This window comes from Hydra vulgaris, chromosome 08, assembly GCF_038396675.1.
Source record: "Hydra vulgaris chromosome 08, alternate assembly HydraT2T_AEP".
Classification (NCBI taxonomy): Eukaryota; Metazoa; Cnidaria; class Hydrozoa; order Anthoathecata; family Hydridae; genus Hydra; species Hydra vulgaris.
The window spans coordinates 20,474,047-20,501,732 of NC_088927.1; the positions used below are offsets into that span (position 1 = coordinate 20,474,047).

Here is a 27,686-nt window from a genome sequence, read left to right on the forward strand (position 1 = left end):
TATTGTGTCTTATCACACCTGTCTGTACTTATTTGTGTTTTAAAAGCTGGCAGTGTTGATCTTCAAAATGATCAAAATGTCACGATTCTTGCATTATAAAAAAAAAGATTTAACTGCATTGAACAATAAGATAACTTTATAAGGAATGAGTTATCTTTAGGGAAAGATTCTCATTATTTATTTTGAAAGTAAACTTGGAGATAAAATGATCACAGTTCAGAGTTACATTTTATCTCTATCTTTAAAAGAATCGCTATTAGTTATCACAAGATAAAACAAAGCAAGACCACTTATTAGACGTAGTTCAAAGCCTATCTTTAAAGGAAGTTGATCGGGCCCAACATGTTTACATCCTATTGAAGTATTATGGTTATAAAGATTAGTTAGTTGGCATTTGTACCAATACCAAAAACAGTAAAACTGACAAAGACACTGGTGCTGAACACAGTTTGTCAGATAGTTTAAACTATCTGACAAACTGTGTACAGTTTGTCAGATAAATTAAGTATTAATTTATGATTTAAAAATGATTTCAAATCATAAATTAATACTTAATTTATGATTTAAAATCAGTCATAGAATGGATGGTGAAATTGCAATTTATTGAGTGGTCGGAACGGCTGTTTATACCGGCAGTTAAAGGGATTAGTGGATAAAACATTCTTGTATTGCATTCACATCACTTATGTGTCATTAAAATTTATTAAAATTTTTTAAGAAAACAACGTCCGAGTGGTCTGCCTATCTGTCATTTTATCTCATATTTTACAGCCTCTGGACATTGGAATATATTATGACGTTAATCGTACTTGTAAAAGAGTATTAAAAATGTATTATGAATCATCAAACGCAAAAATATTAATAAGCTAATTTTCCAAGTTTAATCAAAGTTTTATACAAAAGTGGCAAGTGCTTTACCAGACAAAAATAACCCTGTTTTGTGTTCAAAAATACAAGGTTACTTCTTTTTAATCAATCTAATATCGACCTATCAGAATTTAAAATTACAAAATATTTAAGATTAACCACTAGAGCTGAACTGCACAGCCGTCATCAATTTCTTCGACACCAATGTCAAACTATTTTAGTTAAATAATATAACAAAAAACGCATTCTAATTAAAATTGGGTTAGAATTTTCAATGAAAATATTTCTGCAACAAATTAATGCCTCTGGTCAACATATCAACAAACCTATAAGAAATTATATGTAAGAGATATAAAAGAGAAATTTTAACTGAAGCCAACACAATGTAGAAAGTTTGAGCAATTAATGAAAAACAAAATAAAAAGAGGCTACAAACCTATCAGAGACTACGCAGACGGTAGAAGCAAACTAAGTCAACTGCAAAAAGTACTTTTATATAAAAAGTGCAAAATGCATCTCCTTGATTTTATGGTTCATTGTGAAAACATTTTATGTCGATCAACAAGGGACTAAGTTTTTCTGCATTAGTGTAGACTTGGTTCAAATATTGATTAAAAGATATATACTTTTTTCTTTTTACTAGTTTTTATAAACAAATGGGTTTCTCCTCTTTTTTTATTGCTTTCTCTTTGGTTTCTATTTTCATTTTTAAAGCTATTATTAGAAAAATTTAAAAATCTTTAATTAACAAACTTCTAAAAAGTGATCTTGAGTCTAACATCTTACTTTGTGATCAACTATACAAGTTTTGATCCCCTCGTTGTACAGTAAACTTGTTAACCGTTTTACAGTTAACTTGATAGCAGAAAGGTTGTGTCGCGCATTAGATAAAATCTAACTACTTTTAATCGTTTTTCTTTCAACTGATTCTGTTCTCGACATCTAGATATATCTTAGTTATTCTTGTATAGAATAATGTTGCCACATTTGACCTATTTCGTTTATTTATGTTGTTTACTTGACAGCCAAAGTCTAAAGACGCATTATAAATATTGTTGAACCTACTCAAACTGCTAAACCTGCTCAAACAGCTAAGCATGAGTCTCTGATTAATTATTGAAAGACTAAATCTCTTTTTTTTCCTTTTTTTAAAAAAGTGCTGTTTGCTAATATTGAAAGCTATTATTACTTGTTTAATCAATCAAAACACAGTCTTGCGTAACTTGTCATTTAAATATATTAGACTCATTTACTGTAAGTGTTCCTTTATGCTTAAAAAACTTCTATTCATTTAGTTTGTTTTCTTGAACATCCGTGCTTTAAAAATATATTTCATCTTCATGTTTGCTTTAAAGCTTCCAGTTTTTATGTCTTCTGTCAATCACTTTCTTGCTATTTTTCTGCCTTTTTATTATCTGTTAACTCCCAACATAATTAGTGGTTGCTAGCAACCTTGTTGGGTTTGAACTTTTATTTTTAAATAAAGATATTTTTAATAAGAAAAATAAATATTAACAATCTTTTGTCTAACATATATGCTTTGCTGATAACCGCATAGCATATATAATGAAGTACTAATAGCCCTATCGGCATTTTTTTTTAAAAGTTACGTTCTAAATGTCTTTTAAACGTTTTTTAAAAGTCTTTTAAACGTTCTTTAAGGTACTATGTGTAGAAAACGTTTAGATTGGCTGGGAGTGAAAGATTGTTTCTTACCACCAAAAGAGCAACGTATTATCATATGTGATTCCTATATTAATATATCTTAAATGTAAAGTTGAAACTTTTTATTGATTAAAGATAAATTTTTATTAAAAAAAATTCTTTAAATATTTTAATTCACTGGTTTTAAAACTACTATGTTTTAATGAGGTATGACTGGGTTGTATCGCACACATGTTTGGAGGGTGGTCATCTTAACCCATTTAAATACTTAAAATCAGCAACTTTTTTATACACTACTGTCGGAAAAATTGTGGAAACCCTTGAATTTTGTAAAACTGGTTACTGATCTAAGGATTTCATTAATCAATGCACACAATATTGAACACAGTAATAATACAGTTAAGTAAACGTGATTGTTTTGGTTGAGTCTTTTTTGGCGCGAAGTAATGAGAAACATAATTTTTTGTAGTATCGACAATTTTTCCGACAGTAGTGTATCAGTAATAATATATTTAATACAATACAGTTGACTTTTTCAAGCTCGATATTGAAATTTTCAAGTTTAGTTCACGCAATTGCTCAAGCTTTTTTAAAACTAACCTGACAAAACAGACTTCAAAGTAGTGTCATACTTTATTCAAGTTTGCTTCATGCATTACACCCCAGCCCTTTAAATTTATTAATGCATCGATGTACTTTTCTTAGTGACTCAAATAGCATACTTTGTTGAACCAGAAAATCACGGTCTTAGCTAGTTTAATAATTAAACTATCAATTTATGTTTTATAACTTACTTTCAAAATAGTAAAAAATAATGAAAAATTTTGCTGAAAAGTTTATATGTTTGAAAAAACCTAGAGTTAAGTATTTTACATCAAAATTTGGAAAACATATATTATATGTTTTTAGTTCTCCGGTCCACTGACAATTTTTTAAAAAGTTATCACATTTAACTTTCAATTGCAGAATAGCTCTTTCAGTAAATTTATCAGGAAAGACCTATAGAAAAAATTTTTATATCAATTTTTCTTAAGAAGCATTCTTTCATTAAAAAAAATATATAATTTTTATTTAAATAGACTTAATTATTATACTTTAAAAATAAAGTAACCTTCTCAGAATTCAAAATGGTTTTGTCTAATGGGCAAATAAAATCTCCATTGTTTCTAAAAAAGAATAAGTTTTGTATTTTATAATTACTTTTGTTATATAAATAATAATGTCATATAAATAATATAGCTACTCATTAACTCGGTATCAAATATTACGTCAACGACGTAAAAGGTGTGTTAAATGCATTGTAAAAAATTGCCTTTTTCTCACTCTCTCTCTTTCTTTTTCTCTCTCTCTCCCTCTCTCTCTTTTGTGTATATATATATATATATATATATATATATATGCATATTACATTACGTAATTTTGAACTCATTTCAATACCTTTTTTTAATTTCTTCTGAGCATGAAAAACAAAGTCGATGACCACACAATGTTAGAACAGGTTCACGAAGAGCCATTAAACACACAGGGCATTCATATTCGTCTAAAAGTTTATGTAAAAAATGCGCATTGTATCCACCACACTTTTCTTGATCCAAGCTTCCCATTTAAACTCTCTTTGCTTTTAAAAAACATAAAAATGCTGTTTGTAAGAATAATTTTATTTTCAATTTAACTTTTTATGATTTTTTTTAAATAAAAATAATATTTTTTTAAACCTTATTTTTATGAAAGTAAAATTAAAACTATTTTATAAATACAAAAATTTAAGTTTGACATTGCATTCTGACACTTTATTTAAAGTGTTTTATAAAGTGTCAAAAAAGTTGTTCCATTATTTGTCATTGCCAAGGCGATCTATACTGAAGGCCTAGTCATCGCGCAACCGTAAGCCTATTTAATTATTCTAAAAATTGCGAAGGTGAAAAACTCACATTAAAAAACTTGCTAGAGAATTTTTAACTTTTTCAACTGAATCTTGTTGATTCTTTTATATTTCCAATAACTTTGTATTATTAATGTTTCTTAAATTATAAATTTTTGTAAATAATTTTAAAACACTGTATTTTTACTTACTTGTAAACTCCTTAGAGTGTTAGGAGTTATATATAATATATATATATATATATATATATATATATATATATATATATATATATATATATATATATATATATATATATATATATATATATATATATGTATATTAGGTCGGCTCTTAAAACAACATTTTCGAAAAAAACCTGTTCCTACCCCTTTACTTTGTTCTATATAATACTAAAACACTAGGTTTAAAATTTTTTTGAACAAAAAATTATTTTAGGGGTAGCTCAAGACCCTTAAAAATTTGACTGGTCCCTAAAATTTTGAAAAAAAAGTTCTTCTATAGTATGTCAACCTGGTACTCAAAAGAAGCGAAATTATATAAAAACTTTATAAATAATAATCAATTTACAAAAAAATAATTTTTTTCTTAAATAAATGCTTAAATAAAAACAATTGTTAATAAGCTGAAAATAAAAAAAGTCATTATTTTCAAGTTTTAAAAAAATAGTTGTTTTAAACATGCTTTTTTTGTAAAGTGATTACTGTTTTTGAAGTTTTTATATAATTTCGCTTCTTTTGAGTACCAGGTTGACATAATTAAGAAGAACTTTTATTTTCAAAATTTTAGGGACAAGTCAAACTTTGAAGGGTCTTGAGCTACCCCTTAAATAATTTTTTGTTCAAAAAAATTTTAAACCTTGTGTTTTAGTATTATATAGAACAAAGTAAAGGGGTAGGGACAGGTTTTTTTCAAAAATGTTGTTTTAAGAGCCACCCTAAGATATATATATATATATATAAATATATATATATATATATATATATATATATATATATATATATATATATATATATATATATATATGAGTATATATATATATATATATATCCCAGTCGGCGAATTTAGTTGTAAATGCGCATTAGAAACTCGTTTAAATACGTATCGATGTGGTATGTATGTTAGCCATTTTATCGTGTCGAATACGCATAAGAAATACGCATTAGATGCGTATAAAGACAGGTATACAATACGACGCCTTCTGAGTATCAAACTCGCATTTGAAACTCTTGTAAACACGTATAAAACACGATAACCAGAGAATATTCAATACGATATTTTCCTGGTATTACATGCGCATTTAAAACTTTCCAGAATACGCATTACTTACGAATATTTGTTAGCCATTTTATCGTGTCAAACGCGCATTAAAAATAGACCCCAGATGCCGTATTGTATACTGTCTGTATACAGACAGTATACAATACGACATCAGATGCGTAGACAGGTATACAATACGACGCCTACTGAGTATCAAACTCGCATTTAAACACGTATAAAACACGATAACTAGAGAATATTCAATACAATTTTGTTAACTAATATGAATTCATAACATAATGATAATGACTAGCAGTAAGCAACCCATAATACGGGTTATGAGTTATTAAATCATTAATAACAATAAAAACACATTAATAACTTGATATATTATCTAAAAAATTAAATACAAATTTATCTATAAATATTTTAACTTTGACTCCCTTTCAGTAACGTCATTGCTTATAGTTAACGACGAAGACCGCATTAACATCAGTTGAGTTCTTTTTAAAATCTGTCACAACACAGGTACCAGAAACGGAAAGCCTGAAAATACCTAAAAAATAAAATTAAAAAAAAAATTACAATTTTTAATTACAAAAGTACTATTTGCATTGTATTGTTAGTAGAATTAGGATAATAATAACAGAAAATATATATTCCGTGACTACAGAATAATTAAAAAAGATTATAAAAAGGCTAGACAACACAATGTAGTAACACTGGCAAATAACACCACAACTTAATAAAATATTTTATTAACTTAAATACTTGGACTGAAAAGATTTTATTTATTACAATATTTGAACAATCGAGGGACAATTATAGTTAAACAATTTAAACAATTATACCATAAAATAGCAAGCAAATCGTAAAATATTTCTTAGAAATGATCTATTTTTTTCATTTGACTACTATTTTCAAGTTGCCTATAAGCATTTACATTAATAACTTTGTTGAGCCTAATACTATCTATTTCAATTTAACTATTATCATTAAACATATTACCAGTAATCTTACTATTGTTGCAACTGAATAAATGAACGTAAAAGAATCTTACAAATTGTGATCTTTTCTAATCAAAGACTTTATTTAAACTTAAGATTTATTGAAATCCATATCTTTTTATATGTTTACATACATTAGTCGTTTATCAAAAACATTAAACAACATTTATTTACATCAATTATTTTTAATTAAAAAAGAATCTTGACTACAATGCACAAAATTATTTTTACCTTAATGCATAAAAATAATAAATGCACAATCTTGTATAAAAAAATGAAGCAATGCCAATCAGTATATTTTACTCTAAATTAATTATTTAAATATATATATATATATATATATATATATATATATATATATATATATATATATATATATATATATATATATATGTATATATATATATATATATAGGGGAACATGGGGTAAAATGACGAATGGGGCAAGATGACAACCTACAGTTATCTCTTAAGCAAAACTAAATATAACAGTTGACTTTAGCTGAAAGGGAAGTAGATTAATTTTACTAGATTTATCAATGGTTTCTTTTTAAATATTATTTTTGTGACGAAAGCTAAGTATTAAAAAAGTTTTTCTGACATTGAGAAAAAAACTTATTATCCTCGTTTGACTTGATTTATTACATCGCTACATCACCAGCTAAAGGTAAATTTTATTTTTTGGACAGACTAAGATACAGGCGTTTTTCGAAACAGTTTCATCTTGCCCCATGTTCCCCTATATATCTATTCACATATCTTTAAAAAGTGGTATTACACTTTACACAATGAAATATGGAAATACATCATCATTTTTTTCAACTACTTTCAAAGAAATTTATTTATTTTTTCTAGTCTGTTATTTTTTCTAAGAAAGAATATTTATAAAGATACAGAGAAATATAAAATATACTGAAATATAGGCAGATTTATGTTTATAAACTTTTGTGTCAACAAATTACAGTCAGTTTTCCATGTTAAATACATAAAATATATATCAAATATAACATATATCAAATATCAAATAAATCCAATATAAAATAAAACAAAATAGTAAACTTACTCAAATCAGTATCAGTTATACCGTGTGAAGTAACTAAAAAACACTTCAGTTCTTTTCAATTGCTTTAAAAAATAACTTTCAGCTCTTTCCAATTGCACTAAAAAGAAAAAAAAAACTTACTTAGATAAGTTGGCAAGTTCTTAAGAATCTGAAAACAAATAAGTAAAAAAACAAAGAACAAACAAACATTTATTTGTTAAAACTACTATATTTAAACAAATTAAATTTAAAAAAGTGTAACGCCAATTCTCCTTAAATGCTAAAAAAAAACTTTCAGCTCAAATTTGCTTGCATACCTTGCTTGTAAAACCATGTGAATAAGAAACACATTTAGAAAAGCCTAGAAACTACTTAAAGATGACATATGCAAAATTGAAGTTTGAACGTTGACTGGACTAACTATTAGCAGATGTTTTTAAAAAATTCATAAAAATTTACATATATTCGTTCTTTTATATTGCATAAATCCATCATATGATTAATCTGAAATAAAAAAATGTAATGGATAAGTAAATACAAAGAAAAACATCATATAAGAATCACAAATCAATATAACAGATAGAGATAAGATGTCATGATAAGAGAGTAGTAGTTGTTAAGTATTGTTATTTCATGTTAGCTTTTAGAAAACAATTCATGTTGGTACATCATGGTTCTAAAAATTCAAATTAAGATATAAACAAAATGTATATGTGGCAAAATGACTTTTCTTGAGTGGCTTTTAGTGAATGATTAAAAGCAGTGACTTTCAATAATAAAACCACTTATAATTTTTAACAATAGACACCAACATAAAGGTAAGCCAAATGTAACAACATTAGTAACATAAATAACAACTTTATGCAAAATCTTGCTCAACACGTTTGCCAAGTCACACACTTTGAAAACATGGTCCATAAATATTATAAGAAGTGTTTATATATGTTATATAAATTTAAATAAATATATTGTGTTTTATAGTTAGTATATATGTTTATATTATGTTGTTTCTATGTCATGGAAACAACATAATATAAACATAAATACTAACTATAAAACACAATATATTTATTTAAATTTGTAACACATATATAAACACTTCTTATAATATTTATATACACAATAGATACATTTTATACTATTTTAAAAATTCATTTATAAAACAATTATATAACACATATTACCACATACATATATTTATCAAAAACTTTTTAATTTTGAACATAATATAAACACATATGCAAACTATAAACATATATAACTTGAATTGTGTGAACAAAAAATTTAAAAATAACATGAAAATATCTAAAAAGGTTTATATATAAAGACATATATCTCGTAATAAAATATCAAATTATAATCATATCTAACTTAAATCAAATACTTATTGAATAAAGAACAAAAAACAGATAAAAGAACTGCAATCCTAATAACAAAATTTAACGTTTAGCAACAATTAAAGTGTCAGTGTTGGCTCAAAATTTTAACTTATTTTTTTAAATTTCTAAAACAGAACAAAAAAGGTAATAGCATAACAGAAATGTCAATAAAATAGCACGCGCTTTATAAGCAAAGATTTTCGTTTTCCCCCTTATTTGTTAATATTTGATCAAAATCGGATTCGATATCATATCCGATTTTGATCAAATATTATAAATACGTATTTTTGATAAATAAGTGGTATTGAACTCGAGTTCGAAACTTAAAACTAAATGCGCATTTTTCTGGTATCAATGGCGGTATGTCATACGTGATCAATACTCAGAGTATTTACAATACTAGATATGCCGACTGGGATATATATATATATATATATATATATATATATATATATATATATATATATATATATATATATATATATATATATATATATATATATATATATATATATATATATATATATATATATATATATATATATATATATATATATGTATATATATATATATTTACATTTATTATGTCTGATATGGGTAGTGATTTTTTATATTTGACAAAAAAGTGTTTGAAAATCTTATGTTATGGTTTGCATATTTTTATATTCTTTTAAATAATTATACTTTATAGATGACAAAAAAGTGTTGTGTATATGGCTGCAAAACCAAAACCAAAGTACTAAAAATAATAAAAGCTTTGAAAAAATACCAGTTTATCGTTTTCCTAAAGATAAAGAAGAAAGAAATATTTGGATAAAAAGTATTCCAAATTCTAATCTTTTAGTTTCAGATGAAATTGTTATTTGCCAATTACATTAACCAACAGTTTTTGAAAAAGTTACTGTTCAAGGAAAACAAAAACCGAAAATGCCACCATCTGTATGATCAAGAATACTTAAGTGTATTACTCAAGTCAAATACCTACTCCATTACCACGTCATCGCACAACATGGAAATCTTTAAGCATTTTTAGAAATGTTAGAACTTATGAACTTAGCACTTTTTTATTGGCTGATACAGCAACATATATTGATTTTAAAAATTTTTTATTAAATATTCTCAGGGATTTTCCAATTTCAGTAATAGCATATATGATTGAAAAAACAATTAATGTTCAATCTATTACGTTTTATGATGGTATTCCTTTATTTCTTGTTAAAATTTTCGAGAATTTACATTTTAAAATATTTTATTGTGGAATAAAATGTTTTATAAAAAGTTTGTGTAAAAATTGTATAAATATTGTTGATTCTTGGTCAAAGTTTGAGGAAATACTACATTTTTTAAATGTCATGGAAATAGATCATAAGAAAAACATTATTCAGCAACAAATATCAGTTATGTCTGCAAAACTTATTGGAAAAAAAATATATGAATCAGATACAATTATATGTAGTTTCGAATTTTTTTCAACATCTCGTGCTTTATAGAATAAATTAAGAAACGATTTTCAATTGCGAACAGTTAATACTTTGACACGCATAACACCAAAAGTTTGCAAAATTGATGATACTAGTTTTTTAGACTCAAAAGTTTTCAAAAACATTGAAGAAAAACGAAAAATTTGTATAATTATTCATGATGAAGTATATGTCAAAAAAATGATGCTTTACCATGGTGGAACATTGTTTGGTAAATATTTAGATGATCCATCATTATTGGCTAAAACTGTGTTGGGAATTATGATAGTATGTCTCAAAGGTGGTCCTAAATTTTTGTACAAGATGATTCCAATTTCAAAATTAAGTTCAAATTTTCTGTTTGAACAAATAAACTCCAACATAAATCTTATAAAATCATCATCTGGCGATGTAAAAGTTGTTATCTGTGATTGTAATCGTGTACACCAAGCATTTTTTAAATTATATCATACTATTCCAGAAAAACCTTGGAAAACGGAAAATGGGATGTATTTACTGTTTGACTTTGTTCATCTTTTGAAAAACATTAAGAATCTATGGCTTACAGAAAAAACTGGGGAGCTAGTGTACAGTGATAATGGTATTCAAAGTACAGCTAAATGGGAGCACCTTAATTCCTTATATCAAATTGAATCAGAGAAGTTAGTCAAATTGTCAGACTTGAATGAAATTGCAATAGCTCCCAAGCCAATTGAAAGGCAAAATGTATCTACTTGCCTTAAAGTTTTTTCAGATAAGACATATCATGCCTTGCTGACCTATTCTCAAATAATTTCAAACTCTAAGGATACTGCAATATTTATAAATAAAGTAATAACCTGGTTAAAAAAGACACAATGATCCACTAGAAGCACCTATTTGTAGTCCTGATGATTGCCGTCTTAATACTCTACTTCAGTTTAGTGATATGGCTCTTGAAATGTGTTGTAAAAATGGCAAAAGAGTGAAGCAGTTATCTAATGACACTGCAAAATCAATTCACCATACTTGCTATGGTATTGTCGAGCTATGTATATATTTATTAGCAACAAGTCATGATATTGTTCTTCTTGGTATGTTTACATGTGACCTCTTAGAAAAAAAATTTGGGAAATTGAGACAAGGTTCCGGGGGTGCCTACTTTATAAATGTTCAACATCTTATAAAAAAATTGCATATAAATCACACATCACTGTTGTTATCTTTAAATATTGACATAGATTCTTTTGATATTAATTCAGCTCATGAGTGTGCTTCTTGTCCATATGTTTATGTGAAGCAGGTAGTGAAATATTTGACAATTTAGAAAAACTAGAGTCATCAATTTCTGATACTACCAAAATGTCTTTGATTTATATTGCTGGTTATGTATGTAGAAATGAATATAATGAAAACATTTTGTTCAATCAAACATTACTTTATTATGAAAAGTTTGGTGAGTACCTCAAGTCAATAGATCGTGGTGCTCTTAAAATTCGACTCTTAAAAAAAACCGATTGACAATGATTGCCAATCGGTTTTTTTTTGCTTTGTCTTATTCCATTCGATAAAAGATAAAATTTGTCATAAATCCTTAAGTGACATCTTTATATATATAAGTTATATATTTGTCATAAATTTATCATAATTTTGTTTAGAAAAGAATGATTTGTATCTGTTGTTGTTAAAATACATGCAAATATTTTCTTTGTTTTAATTTTTTTTTAATATAAAATTTTACCTTTTAATTACATTTTAATACAAATATTTCTAAATAAACTAATTAAACTCATTAAGAGTCATATTTTGACTCCAAAATATAATTTTATAGCAGAGTTGCTGATAATCCGTAAAAATAATAGGCCCCCAGTCACGGCTTACGGTTGCGCGATGAATAGGCCTTCAGTATAGAGCGCCATGGCCATTGCGTACTGCGAATTTAAAGAAAAACCAAATAAAAACAATAATTTTTTAAGTAACCAATTAAAAGTTTTTAAACTGCAAAATTTATTAAAAGCCATAATAATTAATTTTTTTGTTAACCAACAGTTGTTAATGTTATTTTATTTACAATAATGTACTTTAAACATACAACAATAAGACAGTTGACACTTTTAAATTAGTCAAAATAAATAAGACAATAAGGCCGCAAACTTTTCGATAGAGAAGTGTGTTTTGATGTTATATAACTTTATATGGTTTTAGTTAAATACGTAATTTTATAATAAATTATACTTATAAAAAACTCTCCTGAAATGCATCAACGATTGCATTGCTTTTATGATCTTGGCACTTTCTAAATCTTAGCAAAGCACGCCTGTCTATTCTCGGATTTCGGATAACTAAAACAAAGCTGTTTATTTGAAAATAGATTTAAAAACTTATATCTGTCACCGTTTTAAGAATACGCTCTAATTGTTTTAAGAATAACTCGAAATCTCAAGGTGTTCTTTATTTTACTAACTACCATTTTTATGACGGTGGTACACGGCGTTAATTTATTTTACAAAAGGATAATCGATTAACAAATATGTTACTTCTTTTATACAGTTAGATTTACATTTGAAGTTTATACGTGCATTATTATCTTTTTCTTTTTAGCCTGACAGTTTGAAAGTTAATGTATATATGGAATGTACGGATAAAAACACATAAAGTTTTTGTTCAATACTGTGTTTACAAGATATATATATATATATATATATATATATATATATATATATATAATATATATATATATATATACACATATATATATATATATATATATATATATATATATATATATATATATATATATATATATATATATATATGTATATATATATATATATACAGCAGCTGCAATGTTGTCCGAATGGTTGGATCTTGACAATTTTGGCGAAGTAATGGCCGAATTGTGTACTAAGGCAGAAATTCCTCTACCTGACCCTAATCGAATAGCTGCAGTCTTGAAACAAGAGCACTTCGCAGTAGCAATAAAATCTATGATCAAGGCTTTCAAGGCAGTTTTTTATAAATAAGAAAAGCAAATAATTGATCTAGGCGAATGAATTAAAGAAATAGAAACAAGGAACAGATTTAAATCAAGGAAACTTAATGTACAAGAAAATAACTGTTTAATGGCAGTTTCGAAATTTCAATCCAAAAAAGATCAAAAAGCAAATAACATAATCTTATACGGATTAAAAGAATCAATTAAACCTGGCGAAGAATACAGAAAACATGATAATTACGATCTCGTTCGCAATCTTTTAAGTGAACTACAGCTACCACCAAATAACAATGTATCCATATCAAAATTTTATCGAATAAGAGCAAAACAACACCAGAATCATGCACAAAAAAGGAAAACTTAACAAGCATGGATGAAGAAGGTAAAAGTGTGGACGACACATCTGCCAGTACCCGAAAACCTGCACCTTTAGTTGTCAAAATTGTAAATGGAAATTTAATACGAAATGAAATCTTAAAACGCGCCATGAACTTAGCTAAAAGCAAAGACTTAAATATTCAACCTGATTTAATCAGAGCAGAGCGCAGTTTAAAGAAAGAACTACTTACAAAAAAGAAACATTCTAAACAAAGAAATACCGCGAGAGAACAACAAGTTTACTGGTCTTCACTACTTTGGTATCAGAGGTACTGAGGTTAAGAAAATTAAAATTCTCCAATAGCAGTTCATCCCCACCCGGCTCTGTACACGCGAATAAATCCTAGAATTAAAACTAACATAATAAAAAACAATTTAACAACGCATTTATCATGTTGCTCCACAGAAGAGATACTGGGTGATATTACGTTGTGCCAAATCATACCATCTTCAATACCAGTTCAACTAAAACAAAAAATATTTTTTAAGTAACTAATATCAAATGAAAAAATGATATTAGCAAAAAATCCATCAGTGATGATACGTCTAGCGTATCATCACTGATGGAAACTAACATGTCAGCAACACTCACGGAGTCTTCAAACTGTCCAATTATCTTGACACCTACATCAACATTATTACATTGTTCAAATGTGAATAATGTTGATGTAGAATGTAAATGGTGCTTGCAAGTTGAGTTTGCCAGACAAAAAATTATTAAAAACCAAAACATTAAAACCCAAACGGGCAAAACCTAAACGAACTATGCGACCGCAATACAGTCACAATATAGCTTTGCTTAGAGATCCACCTACTACCGATTTTTCTGATACACTTTATTACTGAGCCAACAATCCATGCTCACTAAATAAAGATAAACATGATGAACTTGTTGCCAGGTTAGCTAACATCCGAGATCCATCACTGTTAACGCATGTCATATGGTTTACAGAAACCTGGTTCACGAACAATTCTGATACATCAATTGCTGGTTATCAATTACATCGTTTGGGCAGAATCGGCAGAGGAGGCGATATTGCCATCTATATCAAGGATAGTATTCTAGCTGAGTAAACTAATGTTACCCAACATAACTCGCCCGAAATTGAACAAATATGGTGTGTGATCAAAATTGGGAAAGATATCTTTCTGATTGGTTGTATTTATCGTCCTCACGACATCAGCGATGACTACTTTGTTTGTGTTTTAGCTACCATATTAGCAGCAAAAACTGTTCTTCAAAAACTAGGCTGTTTTTCAATGCTTCTTTATCGAGATTTCAATCTTAAAGAAAATTTTTACAAATCATTGAAGAGGGAAGTGCTGTAGCAACCATTGTTTATGTAGCCCACAAGCATTCAACCGATCTAAAATTTCAAGAATGTCTCAATGAGTGCCATCTTGCGCAGCTGGTTACATTTCCAACATATCGCAAGCATTAGGATGTCCCTTCAGTAGCACGCTTGACCTAATATTCTGAGACAAACCAGACCGCTCCATAGGTATCACTAGAGCAGACCATCTAGGCAATACCACAGGAGGTCAAGTACATTGCATGATACACGGACTCTTTGCTTTGACGGGGCACAACACAACAACTAGTTCGATAAAAAACGATTTATCCTGAGCAAAGTTATTTATATTTCTTTATCAACCTGCATAGCATCTATAGATTGGATAAAAGCATTCAGTAGAAACGCTGGGCATATAAATTAGCAGATTCTAGTTAAAAACTACAACGAAGCAGTCATTTAATTCATTCCAACAACAACTTCACCGTTCTATAAAAATCAACCGTTGTGGATTACGCCAAAAGTACTTGAAACTATCCACAAAAAAAAGAAAATCTGGGGTAAAGAAACACATTAGGCACTTCGAGAAAAACATAAACTTGCTTGCAAGTTAGTAAAGAAGACCATAAATAAGGCGGTAACAGACCACGAGGAGAAGCTCGTCAATGATTCAAAATCTTACCCAAAAAATGTGCATACTTATGTCAGAAGTAAACAAGAAGCCAAAGGTTCTCTCTGTTCAATTGAAGAGGAAATTAACACTATTACAACAGATATAAACATAATTTGCTCCACTCTCAATAACTATTTTCAGTCTGTCTTTGAAACTGAACCTGATGGTAGTATGCCAACATTTCACAATGGTACTCAAGCAACATGTAAAATTAATGAATATCGGTCCACTATCGATGACGTTCAAAATCATCTAAGTTATCTTAAAGCAACTAAATCAATTGGTGTTGAAGGAATCCATCCAATTATTTTACGTAACTGTGCTGCAGCATTTGCAATACCACTCAACTCTATCTTTAGACAATATTTATTTTCTGGCTCCGTACCTGACCTTTGGAAAAAATCTGACATTACTCCCATCTTTAAGAAAGGGAGCAAACTTAAGGTTCACATTTATTGACCAGTCTCCCTCACCTCAATACCGTGCAAAGTAATGGAAAGAATAATTCACAAAAATACTATGGCGCGTTGCGTGGAAAACAATCTAAACTCCAAGCATCAACACAGTTTTCTTCGTAAAAAGATGTCTGGCTAACCTCTTCGAAGCTCGCAATATACTTACCGAGGCTATACACCAAGGTTACAGTGCCGATATTATTTACTCCGATTTTGTTAAGGCATCCGATAAAGTCCCGCACAAACGTCTCCTACATAAACTAAAAGCATACGGCATTCACAACAAACTGCTACTTTAGATTGAAATGTGGCTTAAAGATTGTTAGCAACGTGTTGTCCTAGGAGAATACGTTTCTGAGTGGAAGAACGTCACAAGTGAAGTTCCTTAAGGTTCTGTTTTAGGGCCACTACTTTTCATTTTGTTTATAAACAATCTTCCTGATTGTATCGTTCACAAGATATTACTATACGCTGACGACAGCAAATTTATAGGGATCATAAAGTCAGTATCGGACATCACAACGCTTTAAGCAGACATTGATAACGCGGTTAAATAATTAATTTAACATAGATAAATGTATAGTGATGCATGCAGGTTGTCCAAAGAAACGTTTATCACATGAGTACTTTATGGAAACCGCCGATGGCATGCGCCACACAATTGCAACTACAACTATTGAAAGTGACCTTGGAATTCTCATCTCTAACGACCTGAAAGTCAGAGCGCAAGTTGAAAAAGCAGCATCCACAGCCAATTGCATATTAGGAAGGCTCAAAAATTCTTTCCACAGTAGAAACTTAACTTTATGGCGCACACTCTATATAACGTATATCCGGTCACATCTAGAATTCGCCATTCAAGCCTGGACCCCGTATCTAGAAACAGACATTAAGTTACTTGAGGATGTTCAAGACCGCGTCACTAAGACAATATTATTTATCAGCCATTTTGATAAAATAATGCGTCTGCAGATACTCAAACTTACCACCCTTAAAGAACGTCGTTTACGTGGAGATATAATCCAATAATTCAAGATTTTCAACAACATTGACGAAGTTCATTTTTTGGTTTACAGCACCAACTAATTTGGTGTGAGGTGAAAAACCTGCGCGGCCATGACAAGCAGCTCAACTGTCAATTCGTAAGAGGATGTGAGGAGAAATCATACTTTTTCACAAACAGAGCTGCAATCCATTTGAACTTTCTCACACAGCACACTGTAAACGCGCCAACTTTAAATACATTTAAAGATCGTATGTCGATATGTCAAAATAAAATCCAAGTCATTTTACAGTCATTTTATTTTTATAAAAGTTAAAAAGAGAGTCGTAATAATTAGCTTTTTCCTTTTATTTGCTATCGTAATTATTCGGGAACCATAATTCGTTTAAAAATAATTTTACCTCTATCTTGTAGAAAATTTAATTTTAATACCGATTACATAATTTTTTTTTGTTTTATGGTCAAAAATTAGACAAAAAAGTAAGAAAAATTAATATTAAATTTTTTCTGGTAAAACCGATCGTTCACATATTTACTTTAAATTTCTTCATTAAGTAGTGTGTGAATTTTTAAACTAGATACCTAGGTGAATTAAATTATTGGATCTTTTCATGTGATAGTTTCGGCTTCTTCCTATATAAAGTTACTTTACAAAAATGACTCAATGATATTTATTAATTATTCACTTTCAAGATGACAACAAGTAAAAAGTCATACAATAAAGAAGATATTGAAGCTGCGTTAAATGATATAAAAGAAAAAAATACTTCAATCAGGAAAGCTGCACTCAAATATGGCATTCCATTCTCAACTCTAATAGGTCGCAAGAACAACAACAATGCTAGCTTCATAGGAACAGCATCAACAACCGTACTCTCACAGCAAACTGATTCAATTATGGTGCATGCGTTTTTGTTCCTATGTGATTGAGGTTATAGTTTAACACAAAATGATGTCATGAACTTCGTATGCGGTTACCTTCTTCGTACAAATCAATCAGGTCTATTTAAAAACTATTGTGGTAACTTCTGGTTGTCACAATTGGAACTGCGATGAAACAGGTGTCTGTGTTGATCAAGGCAAAGCAACTGTAATATGTCAAAAAGGTCCAAAGCGTGTTTTGAAGCTCACTGGTAACAATGAAAAAATCCATTATACAGTGAACAATTGCTGTAATGCTGATGGATACTTTACACCACCATTCGTGGTAAACAAAGCAAAATGAAACTTTAGATCTGAGTGGGCTTTAGGTGATCCGACTGGCACCAAATAATCAATTTCTAAATCTGGTTGGATGGAGCATGACACATTTATTGAATCGTTGAAGGAAGTGTATATACCAGAATGTCAAGCTATTAGTGGTTTTCATAATTTACATCTTGATGGACATACGTCTCACGTCAGTTTAGCAGCAGTATCGCTATGTCGGGAAAAATATAAAATTTTGATTTGTCTACCAGCCCACTCATCTCACATTCTTCAGCCACTGGACAGAGGTATCTATTGCCATGTTAAACAAGTTTGGAAGGCAGTTCTTACCAAATATTACAAAGACACAAAATGCAAAATCTTAAATAAAGAAAATTTTCCTACGTTGCTCAAACAGGTGTATGAGAGCGGTAAGTGTTTTACACGTTTGCACGCTATTGCTGGTTTTGAATATACTGGGCTATTTCCACTTAACAAAAACAAAATCAATCAACAGGCATTAGCTATCTCCGCAACGTTTAATCAACCGATGTCTTCAACGCCATTGCAACATAACACATGCCACTTTTAGCAGAATAATCAGCCGAAATATAAGATACAATACAATTTATAATCTTCCATGTCCTGGAAGGCTCAGCATTTCAAGTAAAAGAAATACACGTTCATTTATTCGCATAAAAGACACGTAAATCTACCAACAAAGTAATGCTCCATACTTCTAAGATTTGCAAGCAATTGTTTGAAGAAAACATTATCAAAACCATATCTTGGCCTGCCAATAATCCAGATCTTAATTACATATATAAATTGTGGTCTGAGTTAATCTATAATCTTAGTAAAATTGAAATAAAAGATCTGGACCAGCTGAAAGAATTAGTAACAAAACTACTGAATAGTGTTCTTAAAGAGATTTCTCAGAATTTAGTGAGCTCCATGCCTAAACATATCAGTGAATGCAGAAAAGCTAAAGGATTGCCAACAAAATAATAATAATTTTTTTTTGCTTTGTTAGTATTTTATAATTTAGGTTTGTTTATTTTGTTTTTGTGGTTTGTTTATTTTGGCCATATTTTTGTTTTTGATGCAAATGAACACTTGTTTTAGTATTAATATTTTATATTTCTTTTTTTTTAATTTTTATTATTTTATAATGAATATATATTGTGAGTATTGGATTTATTTCAATAAAAAAAAACTCATGAAAAAATCACTTTTAGTTTATAAAATATTTAATTTCAAACTTTTATTTATACTAAAATAACTTGATGTTATTAATGGCCAACACTGTATATATATATATATATATATATATATATATATATATATATATATATATATATATATATATATATATATATATATATATATATATATATATATATATATATATATATATATATATATATATATATATATATAAATATATAAATATATAAATATAAATATATATATATATATATATATATATATATATATATATATGTTTTATTTTTTTTTTACATCTTCGCTTCCAATAAGGCTTCAAGCAATCACTATTAGAGTTAGAAGTTACTGGAAGGGAAATGATGAACTTTGAGCAAAATTACGATTGACAGAGGAGTTAAATGATTTTAAATTCTATGAATCAGGAAAGTAAGATAAAGGAAGCGAATTCTAAAGAACTGATGTTCGAGGAAAAAAACTAGACGAATAAGAGTTTTTGAAGCACTTAGGAACATTCACAGAAAAAAGATAAGATTTAATTGAATAACGAGTAACAGGAGAATAATATTTAATAGATGGCACAAAAGGTGCTAGCTCTTTAGAGCAGTGCACATTATAATATTGATAGAAAAGAGAAAGAGAAGCAACGTTACAACGATGTGATAATGGCTGGAAGTTGGCTGCAAGAGCAGGTCCAACTATGTTTACAATGCGTTTTCACTCCTTGTCTAAAAGAGGAAGAGCATCATTAGAAGATCCACCCCAGATATGGAAACAGTATTCCATAAAAAGATGGATTTGAGATTTATAGAGATAAAGAATAGAATCCGGAGTAAGAATTTGTCGAGCTTGAAAAAGAGATGCAATCTTAGCAAATGCTACTTGTACAATGGATATGATATACGGTTTCGAAGAAAATTGGAAGTAAGAGTTAATCCTAGAAGATGAAGGGAAGATGACTCATCGAGTACATTACCGTTCATAAATATAGGAAGACCTAAATTATTGCGTCAACAATAGGCTGAAAAATAATGAGTTTTATCTGAATTATAGTTCACCAGCCACTGCGAGCCCCATGCTGTAGCAGAAGTGAGATTCTTTTCCAGCTCAGATGCCTCCCACAAGCAATCAGAGAGTAGTGGCTTTTTATCTTGATAAGAATAAATGGTAGTGCCATTAGCGAACAATGTCACCTTATATTTGAGATTATCTGAAATATCGTAAATGTAAATTAAAAAGAGTATAGGACCAAGCATTGAACCTTGAAAAACCCCTGAAGTTATAGGATATGAAAAAGAGTGCTGTCCATCCAGAACATCTTTTATAGTGCGATTGGAAAAGATGGACTCAATAATCTTAATGATGTTACCAGATATATATATATATATATATATATATATATATATATATATATATATATTTATATATATATATGTATATATATATATATATAAATATATATATATATATATATATATATATATATATATATATATATATATATATATATATATATATATATATATATGTTTATATATACATATATATATATATATATATATATATATATATATATATATATATATTTTTTATGTATATATATATATATACATATATATATATATATATATATATATATATATATATATATATATATATATATATATATATATATATATTTATGTATATATATATATAAATATATATATATATGTATATATATATAAATATATATATATATATATTTAATTTTTAATTGATTTTTAATAGAATTACTGTTTTCTCATCACTGGTCTCAAATTAATTGCCGGTAGTATATATGTATATAATATATATAATCGAAATATAGGTTAGTTAAATGGAAGTTTTAAAATTTCTATTTTTTCTGATTGGAAGGACTGATTGCAATGGCTCCAATTTAAATTTAGTTAAAATTTGAATTACATAACACTTATCTGAACAAAAGGCTTGTTTTAAAACATTATTAATGATATGTTACATAAATCAGTTAAGTTGAGGGGTGAGAAAAGCCGGATATTTTGATAAATTTGGATTCGGATTTTAGTAAAAACCGGACCGAATATCCGGTCCATTTTGCTAACTATGGGTGACTATGGTTTGCTAACCATGGGTGACTGTTGTGGTTAACTATGGTTACAAGAGTGGGTGAGCTTTTTGCTCACCCGTAATTGAAAGTTCTAACCTAAAACCGGTTCCCGGCCCGGTTTGTTAAAATCCGAATCTGATTTTAACAAAGCGGACCGGATATGAACTTTTGCTCATACCTAGTTACGTTACTCTCATTCCAACATTTTTCTATAATTATTTCTCAATACATTCATTCCAATTAATTTGATATTGTAAAAGTGTATTTAATTCTTTTTGTCCATAATTCCATTAAGAGTTAAATTCTATATAAAAAATTCATTTCTATTTCGAAACAAATGCCCAGCTTCATAAACTAAACTTCATGCCCAGCTTTCGAAAGCCTGATTCAGGGTCCCAAGCCAGAAAAAAAGCTATTGAAAAATTTTTAAAAAAATACCAGAACAAACGTACACTGGAAGAGTGTGGCTTCAATAAAGTTAAAAAAAAAGGCATCTAATAACTCTACGTCCAACCAAGTAGTCAAGGTATAATAAACAGCTTTACTTTTTTATTCACAATCTTATATTCATAATTTAATTCCAAAACTGTAAAAACATTTCATTTTTAGACGGACTTTGCTACCAACATCGTTGATGAACCCTTGAAGGCGTTGATTGAATCTTCTTAACCTCTCTCAACGGAAGGAAGATTAACAGTGACTGGTTTATCTGGAGTAAAGCTGCAAAAGCTTTCGTTTGTTTTCCCTGCTCTATTTTTGGATAAAAGCATAATTTTAGCCCTGAATTTCATAGCTTCTAGAAGAAGTTTCTCGACACCAAAAACAAGGAACAAGTATGAAAGCACACTATTTGAGCTGGAGAACTCAATATGAGTTCATTATGGCATGTGGTGAAACTGTTTTTGCTGCTATTATTAAAAAGATCCACAAAGCCATTTATTTTTGCATTATTGTTAATGGATCTCCGGACGTGTCTCATACGAAACAAATTACTTTCGTTCTTCGATTTTTCCGCCTAGGATCTGACAACCAATGGATAGTAAAAGAGCGTTTTCTAAAGGTAGAACATCTGAAGATAAAAGTGTTTTGAAATGGTAAAAGCCGTGAATTGTTCTGTAAACGTAAACATTAAAAAAACCCTTAAAAAAAATCGTTTAATTTATTTTTATTCATTTGAGTTTTAATAACAATGTAAACGTTACGCTGCTTTTTACTTCTAAATACCTCATTGAGCTTCAGTAAATACTAACCTATTGATAATAAGTAACTGAATCTTTTAGTAAAATGATTTATGCATTGTTCAACGGATAATTTGTGATATAATTGTATGTTTATACTGTTTGTACGTTTATTGTATATACGTTTATAGTATATTTATATATGTCGAAATTTAGCAATAATAAAAAATAAAAGACAGAAATTCCGTATAAGAGTTATCTATACTTTATCATAAACATTTTGACAGTTAATTTACGCAAAAATGTTGTATAGAATTCAAACTTAAAAGTCGAAAAAAGTAAAGAAGTGGTTAAGATAAATCTTTTCATTACTTTAAATTATGTTGTTGTTGAAACAGTTTTGAACATTCTAACGTTAAATCAACGTTGACAAAAAAACTCAATTTTAAAACAACCGTACGTTGAGTTGGTGCTTAAAGTAAAATTAGTTAAAGCAAAAAAAGTAATAAAATAATATTTTAGCATAATTTGCATCACAGAGGTGTTTATGTGTAAATTTTTTAATTTTCAAAAACGTTTTATTTAGTATTCAAATTTCTACTGGTTCTTACTATAAAAGAAAATAGACGCTATAACCATTACTATAAGAAAATAAAAAACCAAGTTCCAGTTATAATGCCTACTTATAACGGGTACTAAAAACTGACCGACTGCTGCTCCATAAGATCCTGTACCATCAATAATGCCTGTCACTGTAGCTAATGCTTCCGCATTATTTATTATCTCATCATGCTTACCTAAATTATTGTTCCAATTCAAAAACAAACTTAAAAAGTGGGTAATTAAAAACTTTTCAAGTAGTAGACCCCTCCCCTTACCCCCCTCCCTCCCTCTTACCCCCTCCTCCCTTGAATTTTCAATGCAATTATTTTTAATTTTTAGATTCTAGAAATTATTCTAAAAATATTTTCTAAGTGAAAAAAATATTTACCTTATTTATTAAGTATTAATATGTAATGTAATTAAAGATAACATTTATTAAGAACAAAAATAACTATTCGTCTCCTCTGAGGAGGTCCTGTATGTCACGATGAAAGTTAGGACAAGAAAATGTCTTGGGGTTCCTGAAAGCAATCGAAGAGATGACAGGGTTGCTTCTTATTAGTAAATAATTGAATTGTTTCTGCATCACATTAATTCTAGATATTTTGCATGTGTGATTGAGTCTTTCATTTCATATGGCCTTATTTTGTGCTTCCTGAGCCTTCTCCGAATACGCTTCAATGGGAAGATTCAAATGCTCAGCAATTAAAAATCCATATTCCAGAACCTTATGAAGTGTAGGTGGCATAATGTACCAAGGATATGTTTCCACTATCAGCTCTGAAGTTTTATAACAGTATGCTTTAAAAGCATCCAAGTTCAGATGGAACCCACTGCAAACGGCATTCAATATGCTTCTTAGTCTTAAAATGATGTTCAAACTAACTCCTGTTATTTCAGAGAGAGATTCTGCTGCTAGAAATGCCCTCATTGCAGTGTTTCCCGTATTAGTATTTCCAAACCCCTGCTTAGGAGTATCAACCACTAAGCTTAATACCTCTCTAAACTTTCTTTTGATTTCTTTTTTTTGAGATTTTACAGATAATTTATCTTCTGGAGATCGGGACTGGTATATTTTAATATCCATTTTATATCCCAAGTGTAGAATGAATTCAAAAATTCGTATCCAACAGTGCAGTGTCGATAATCCTAAAGCTATAGCTTGCTTATTGCAAACATTTTCTCTAATTACATCCAGCTTGTTCATTTCACTAGGCTTGGCAGAACAAACATTGCAAGATTGAGTTGAGTTTGTATCTGTTACAGCATTCACTGCCTTGCCGTCGAACATGGTCATCTCAGTTTTTATTTTCATTTTTGCTTTATGGTTAGAAAAGGGGATTTCAAGTTCAAAATCTTGAAGAATTTCTATTTGCATCCTAACATCTAATTCTTCAGCTCTTGATGACTCTTTTGTTTCTTTTTGGTATTGCAGGTAAAGAGGCTTACAAAAGTGGGGACTTGAAGGCATTGGGTTTGACCATACAGTGATGGCCCCTATTTCCAGTTTCAACGGAACAATTGCAGTTTGGAACAAGGATTTTTCGTTTTCAACTCCTGTTGAAAGATCTGTGTTATCAAACTTTTGATTTTATACACTTTGAGAAGAGGCTCCATCCATTTCAGCTTTCATTTAGAATTTTCATATAGAGTGTTTCCGATCCATCTAGACACTCTGTATTAGATATGTTTATAATTCTTGATAAAGAGTGGTTCACCTTTGACTGAACATAACATTTGGCAGATGTTACTAAAATTTCCAAATTTTTCTGGATAACATTTGGATTTTGCATCAAATATTACTTTGACTGAAGGGTACATCTCTGCATTCCGTTTCAGTGAAGAGCTTCTAATAACTTAATATTGTGAATCACTGAGATCGCAAACTATCTTTAATGCAAGAGCCTCTTCTGCTTTCATCATTATTGGATTCGTTTTTGTATTTTCAATAATTTTACTAGCTAGAGCTGGATTTTGAACAGAATGTTTAATAACTTTTGAAAAGTCGGTCTTTCCTGGGCTTGATTAAGCTCTCAACGCAGCACCACAGGCAAGTTCTTCTTGGATACCTTTCTCCTTTTAGTTCTCTTCGAACTATCAATCCATTGTGTAGCAGGTCTTCCTGGTCTTGATGTGGGAAGAGCAGGTCTTGGGTACAGTTTAAACGCCAGCCATTCTTTCTCGCGTTCCTCAAGTCGAGAGAAGGTTCTTCCGTGCTTTTCATATTTGATCTTGAGCTTGGCAAGAAAAGTTTTAATCTTCCCTTTTAAATCTTTTTTAACATTCATATTAATCTTCACTTCTCTCTCAACCACAGAGCACAAGTTGGGATTATTAGTTCCAACTTCCTTGATTTTAAACAAAACATCAATCCTCCTCATGTGTAGTTTTTCACATAAACACAATAATGTTATGAATAAAATTTTTCTTTTTTTAATTAAACGAGAACTTGTCTCTTACAAATTCTAATCATGATTTATATTGAACTACATACCGCCAAAATTACTATTAAAACCTACATAAACATGCATAAATATAAACAAATTAGCAATTACACACAAAACCATGAACAACAATTATCCACTTTAGTTATAAACCACTACACGTCATGTAACATTTAACATAATATAATCACATAATGTTAACAACATCTGTATTCAAGATTCAAGAAATAAAGATAAAACACTTTTCCAGGCATGAACTCCCAAATTTTTTATTTTAATACTATTGTCAAATGAGGATGTGTTACAAAATATTACGGTTATTGGAGCTTAGGAAGATGAAGAACCCAAATAATGGCCCCCTTCAACCTTTTGAGAGGGGCAACAGTATTTTAAACATAATTGTTTTAAAACTTAAAATAAAGTTTAATTTTATCAATAGAATTCAAATTTCATAAAAAAATCTTTTGTTGTTTAGAAGTAATGACCACGTACAGTTTACAACCCCCTCATTGTTGGAGGAAAAATATTTTCACAGATTTTTTTTTTTATACTTATACCCATAAATCCATTTCGGGCAGTTTGAGGCAGCTGATTTTTTTTTTAGTTATCCATGATAACATCCCATAGGATAAAAAAGTTATTTCAGAGTGGAACTCTGCGGAACTTTTGAGATATATTATTTTCAAAAACAATATTTATCGGAAAATTTATATTTTCAGTTAATATTTTAATTACTCATTTGGCAAAAGTTATATTTAATAGTTTTAAGCTTTTTACTTTTGAAAAAGATAAAAGATGAAAGATATTTATTGCCTAAATAAAGCTTTATGATAAAAAAAAAATAAAAAAATCATCTAAATGAGTAAAAAAAAATAAAAATTAGAAAAGTTTAAAATATTTGGGAATTTTAGCGAACTTTTTTAGCTTCTACTAGGTAGAAAATAATGCTTCTCTGACTAGGATAGTAGACAATAGAGAACCAAAATATATATTTTTCTTATTATTTGATATTTATTCTAATAAGTTGTAAAAAAAATTAACGACAATGGTGTATTAAAAAAATTCCACTTATGGCCACTTTTTGAGCATTTCGTTTCATAGTGTGGTGTTTAAAAAAAAATCAATCAAAAAACTAAAATCAGATACAACTAAACTTTGTTTTTGTAGTTTACTAGTCTGTAAATAAGAAGTACATTTTTATCCTTCTGTATTCAGATTGATTAACTAAGATTTTAAAAAGTTAAATGAGACTTAAAAATCTTAAAAAGCTTTTCAAGAAATTGTATAATAAGAAATTTTAAATTTAAAAAGTATAAAAAGAAATTTGAAACTACAGTTATATGCCACAAGAACCATATTTTGGATTCAATGATGTTACAATATTAATGCCAAGTTTAGCATTCTGTCATTTATTATGAAAAACTTTCAAATAAGATATCTTTTAAAAAAAAACAGTTACCTTTTTTTCTTATTTACTGAAATTGAGATATTGAAAAGAGTTTCGCTGAAATGTTATAATAATGAAATAGTATTAAACTGTATTTTATTTCTCAAAGGTTTTTTTATATTTGTGTTATCAGTTTTTTTAAACGTAAGTCCTTTAGC

At 28.7% G+C, this 27,686-nt stretch overlaps 1 protein-coding gene and 1 long non-coding RNA gene across 3 annotated transcripts; both read right to left on the reverse strand.

Moving 5' to 3' along the window:
- Positions 1 to 222: 222 nt before the first annotated feature.
- LOC136083113 (TNF receptor-associated factor 6-A-like) lies at positions 223 to 27,686 on the reverse strand. Its single transcript, XM_065802522.1, has 5 exons — positions 27,541 to 27,686; positions 3,970 to 4,150; positions 3,644 to 3,698; positions 3,387 to 3,531; positions 223 to 353 (listed from the first exon to the last, which is right to left on the reverse strand). The coding sequence occupies exons 2-5, from the start codon at positions 4,134 to 4,136 to the stop codon at positions 223 to 225; spliced, it is 498 nt and encodes a 165-aa protein (XP_065658594.1). The 5' UTR covers positions 4,137 to 4,150; positions 27,541 to 27,686.
- On the reverse strand, positions 6,045 to 8,246 carry LOC136083676 (uncharacterized). Of its 2 annotated transcripts, XR_010639979.1 has the most exons (4): positions 8,041 to 8,246; positions 7,745 to 7,841; positions 6,913 to 6,985; positions 6,045 to 6,230 (listed from the first exon to the last, which is right to left on the reverse strand). It is a non-coding gene; the product is annotated as an uncharacterized LOC136083676 (long non-coding RNA). The 2 variants fall into 2 exon arrangements; XR_010639978.1 differs by lacking the exon at positions 6,913 to 6,985 and having other exon boundaries at positions 8,041 to 8,243.

Excerpts from the sequence above, each read along its gene's own strand:
- LOC136083113 (XM_065802522.1), bottom strand. The coding sequence starts at position 4,136 with ATGGGAAGCTTGGATCAAGAAAAGTGTGGTGGATACAATGCGCATTTT. Across the intron at positions 3,699-3,969 it reads TCAGAAGAAATTAAAAAAAG|AAACAATGGAGATTTTATTT; the intron begins GTATTGAAATGA and ends ATTCTTTTTTAG. Across the intron at positions 354-3,386 it reads TGTAAAATACTTAACTCTAG|GATGTAAACATGTTGGGCCC; the intron begins GTTTTTTCAAAC and ends ATACTTCAATAG.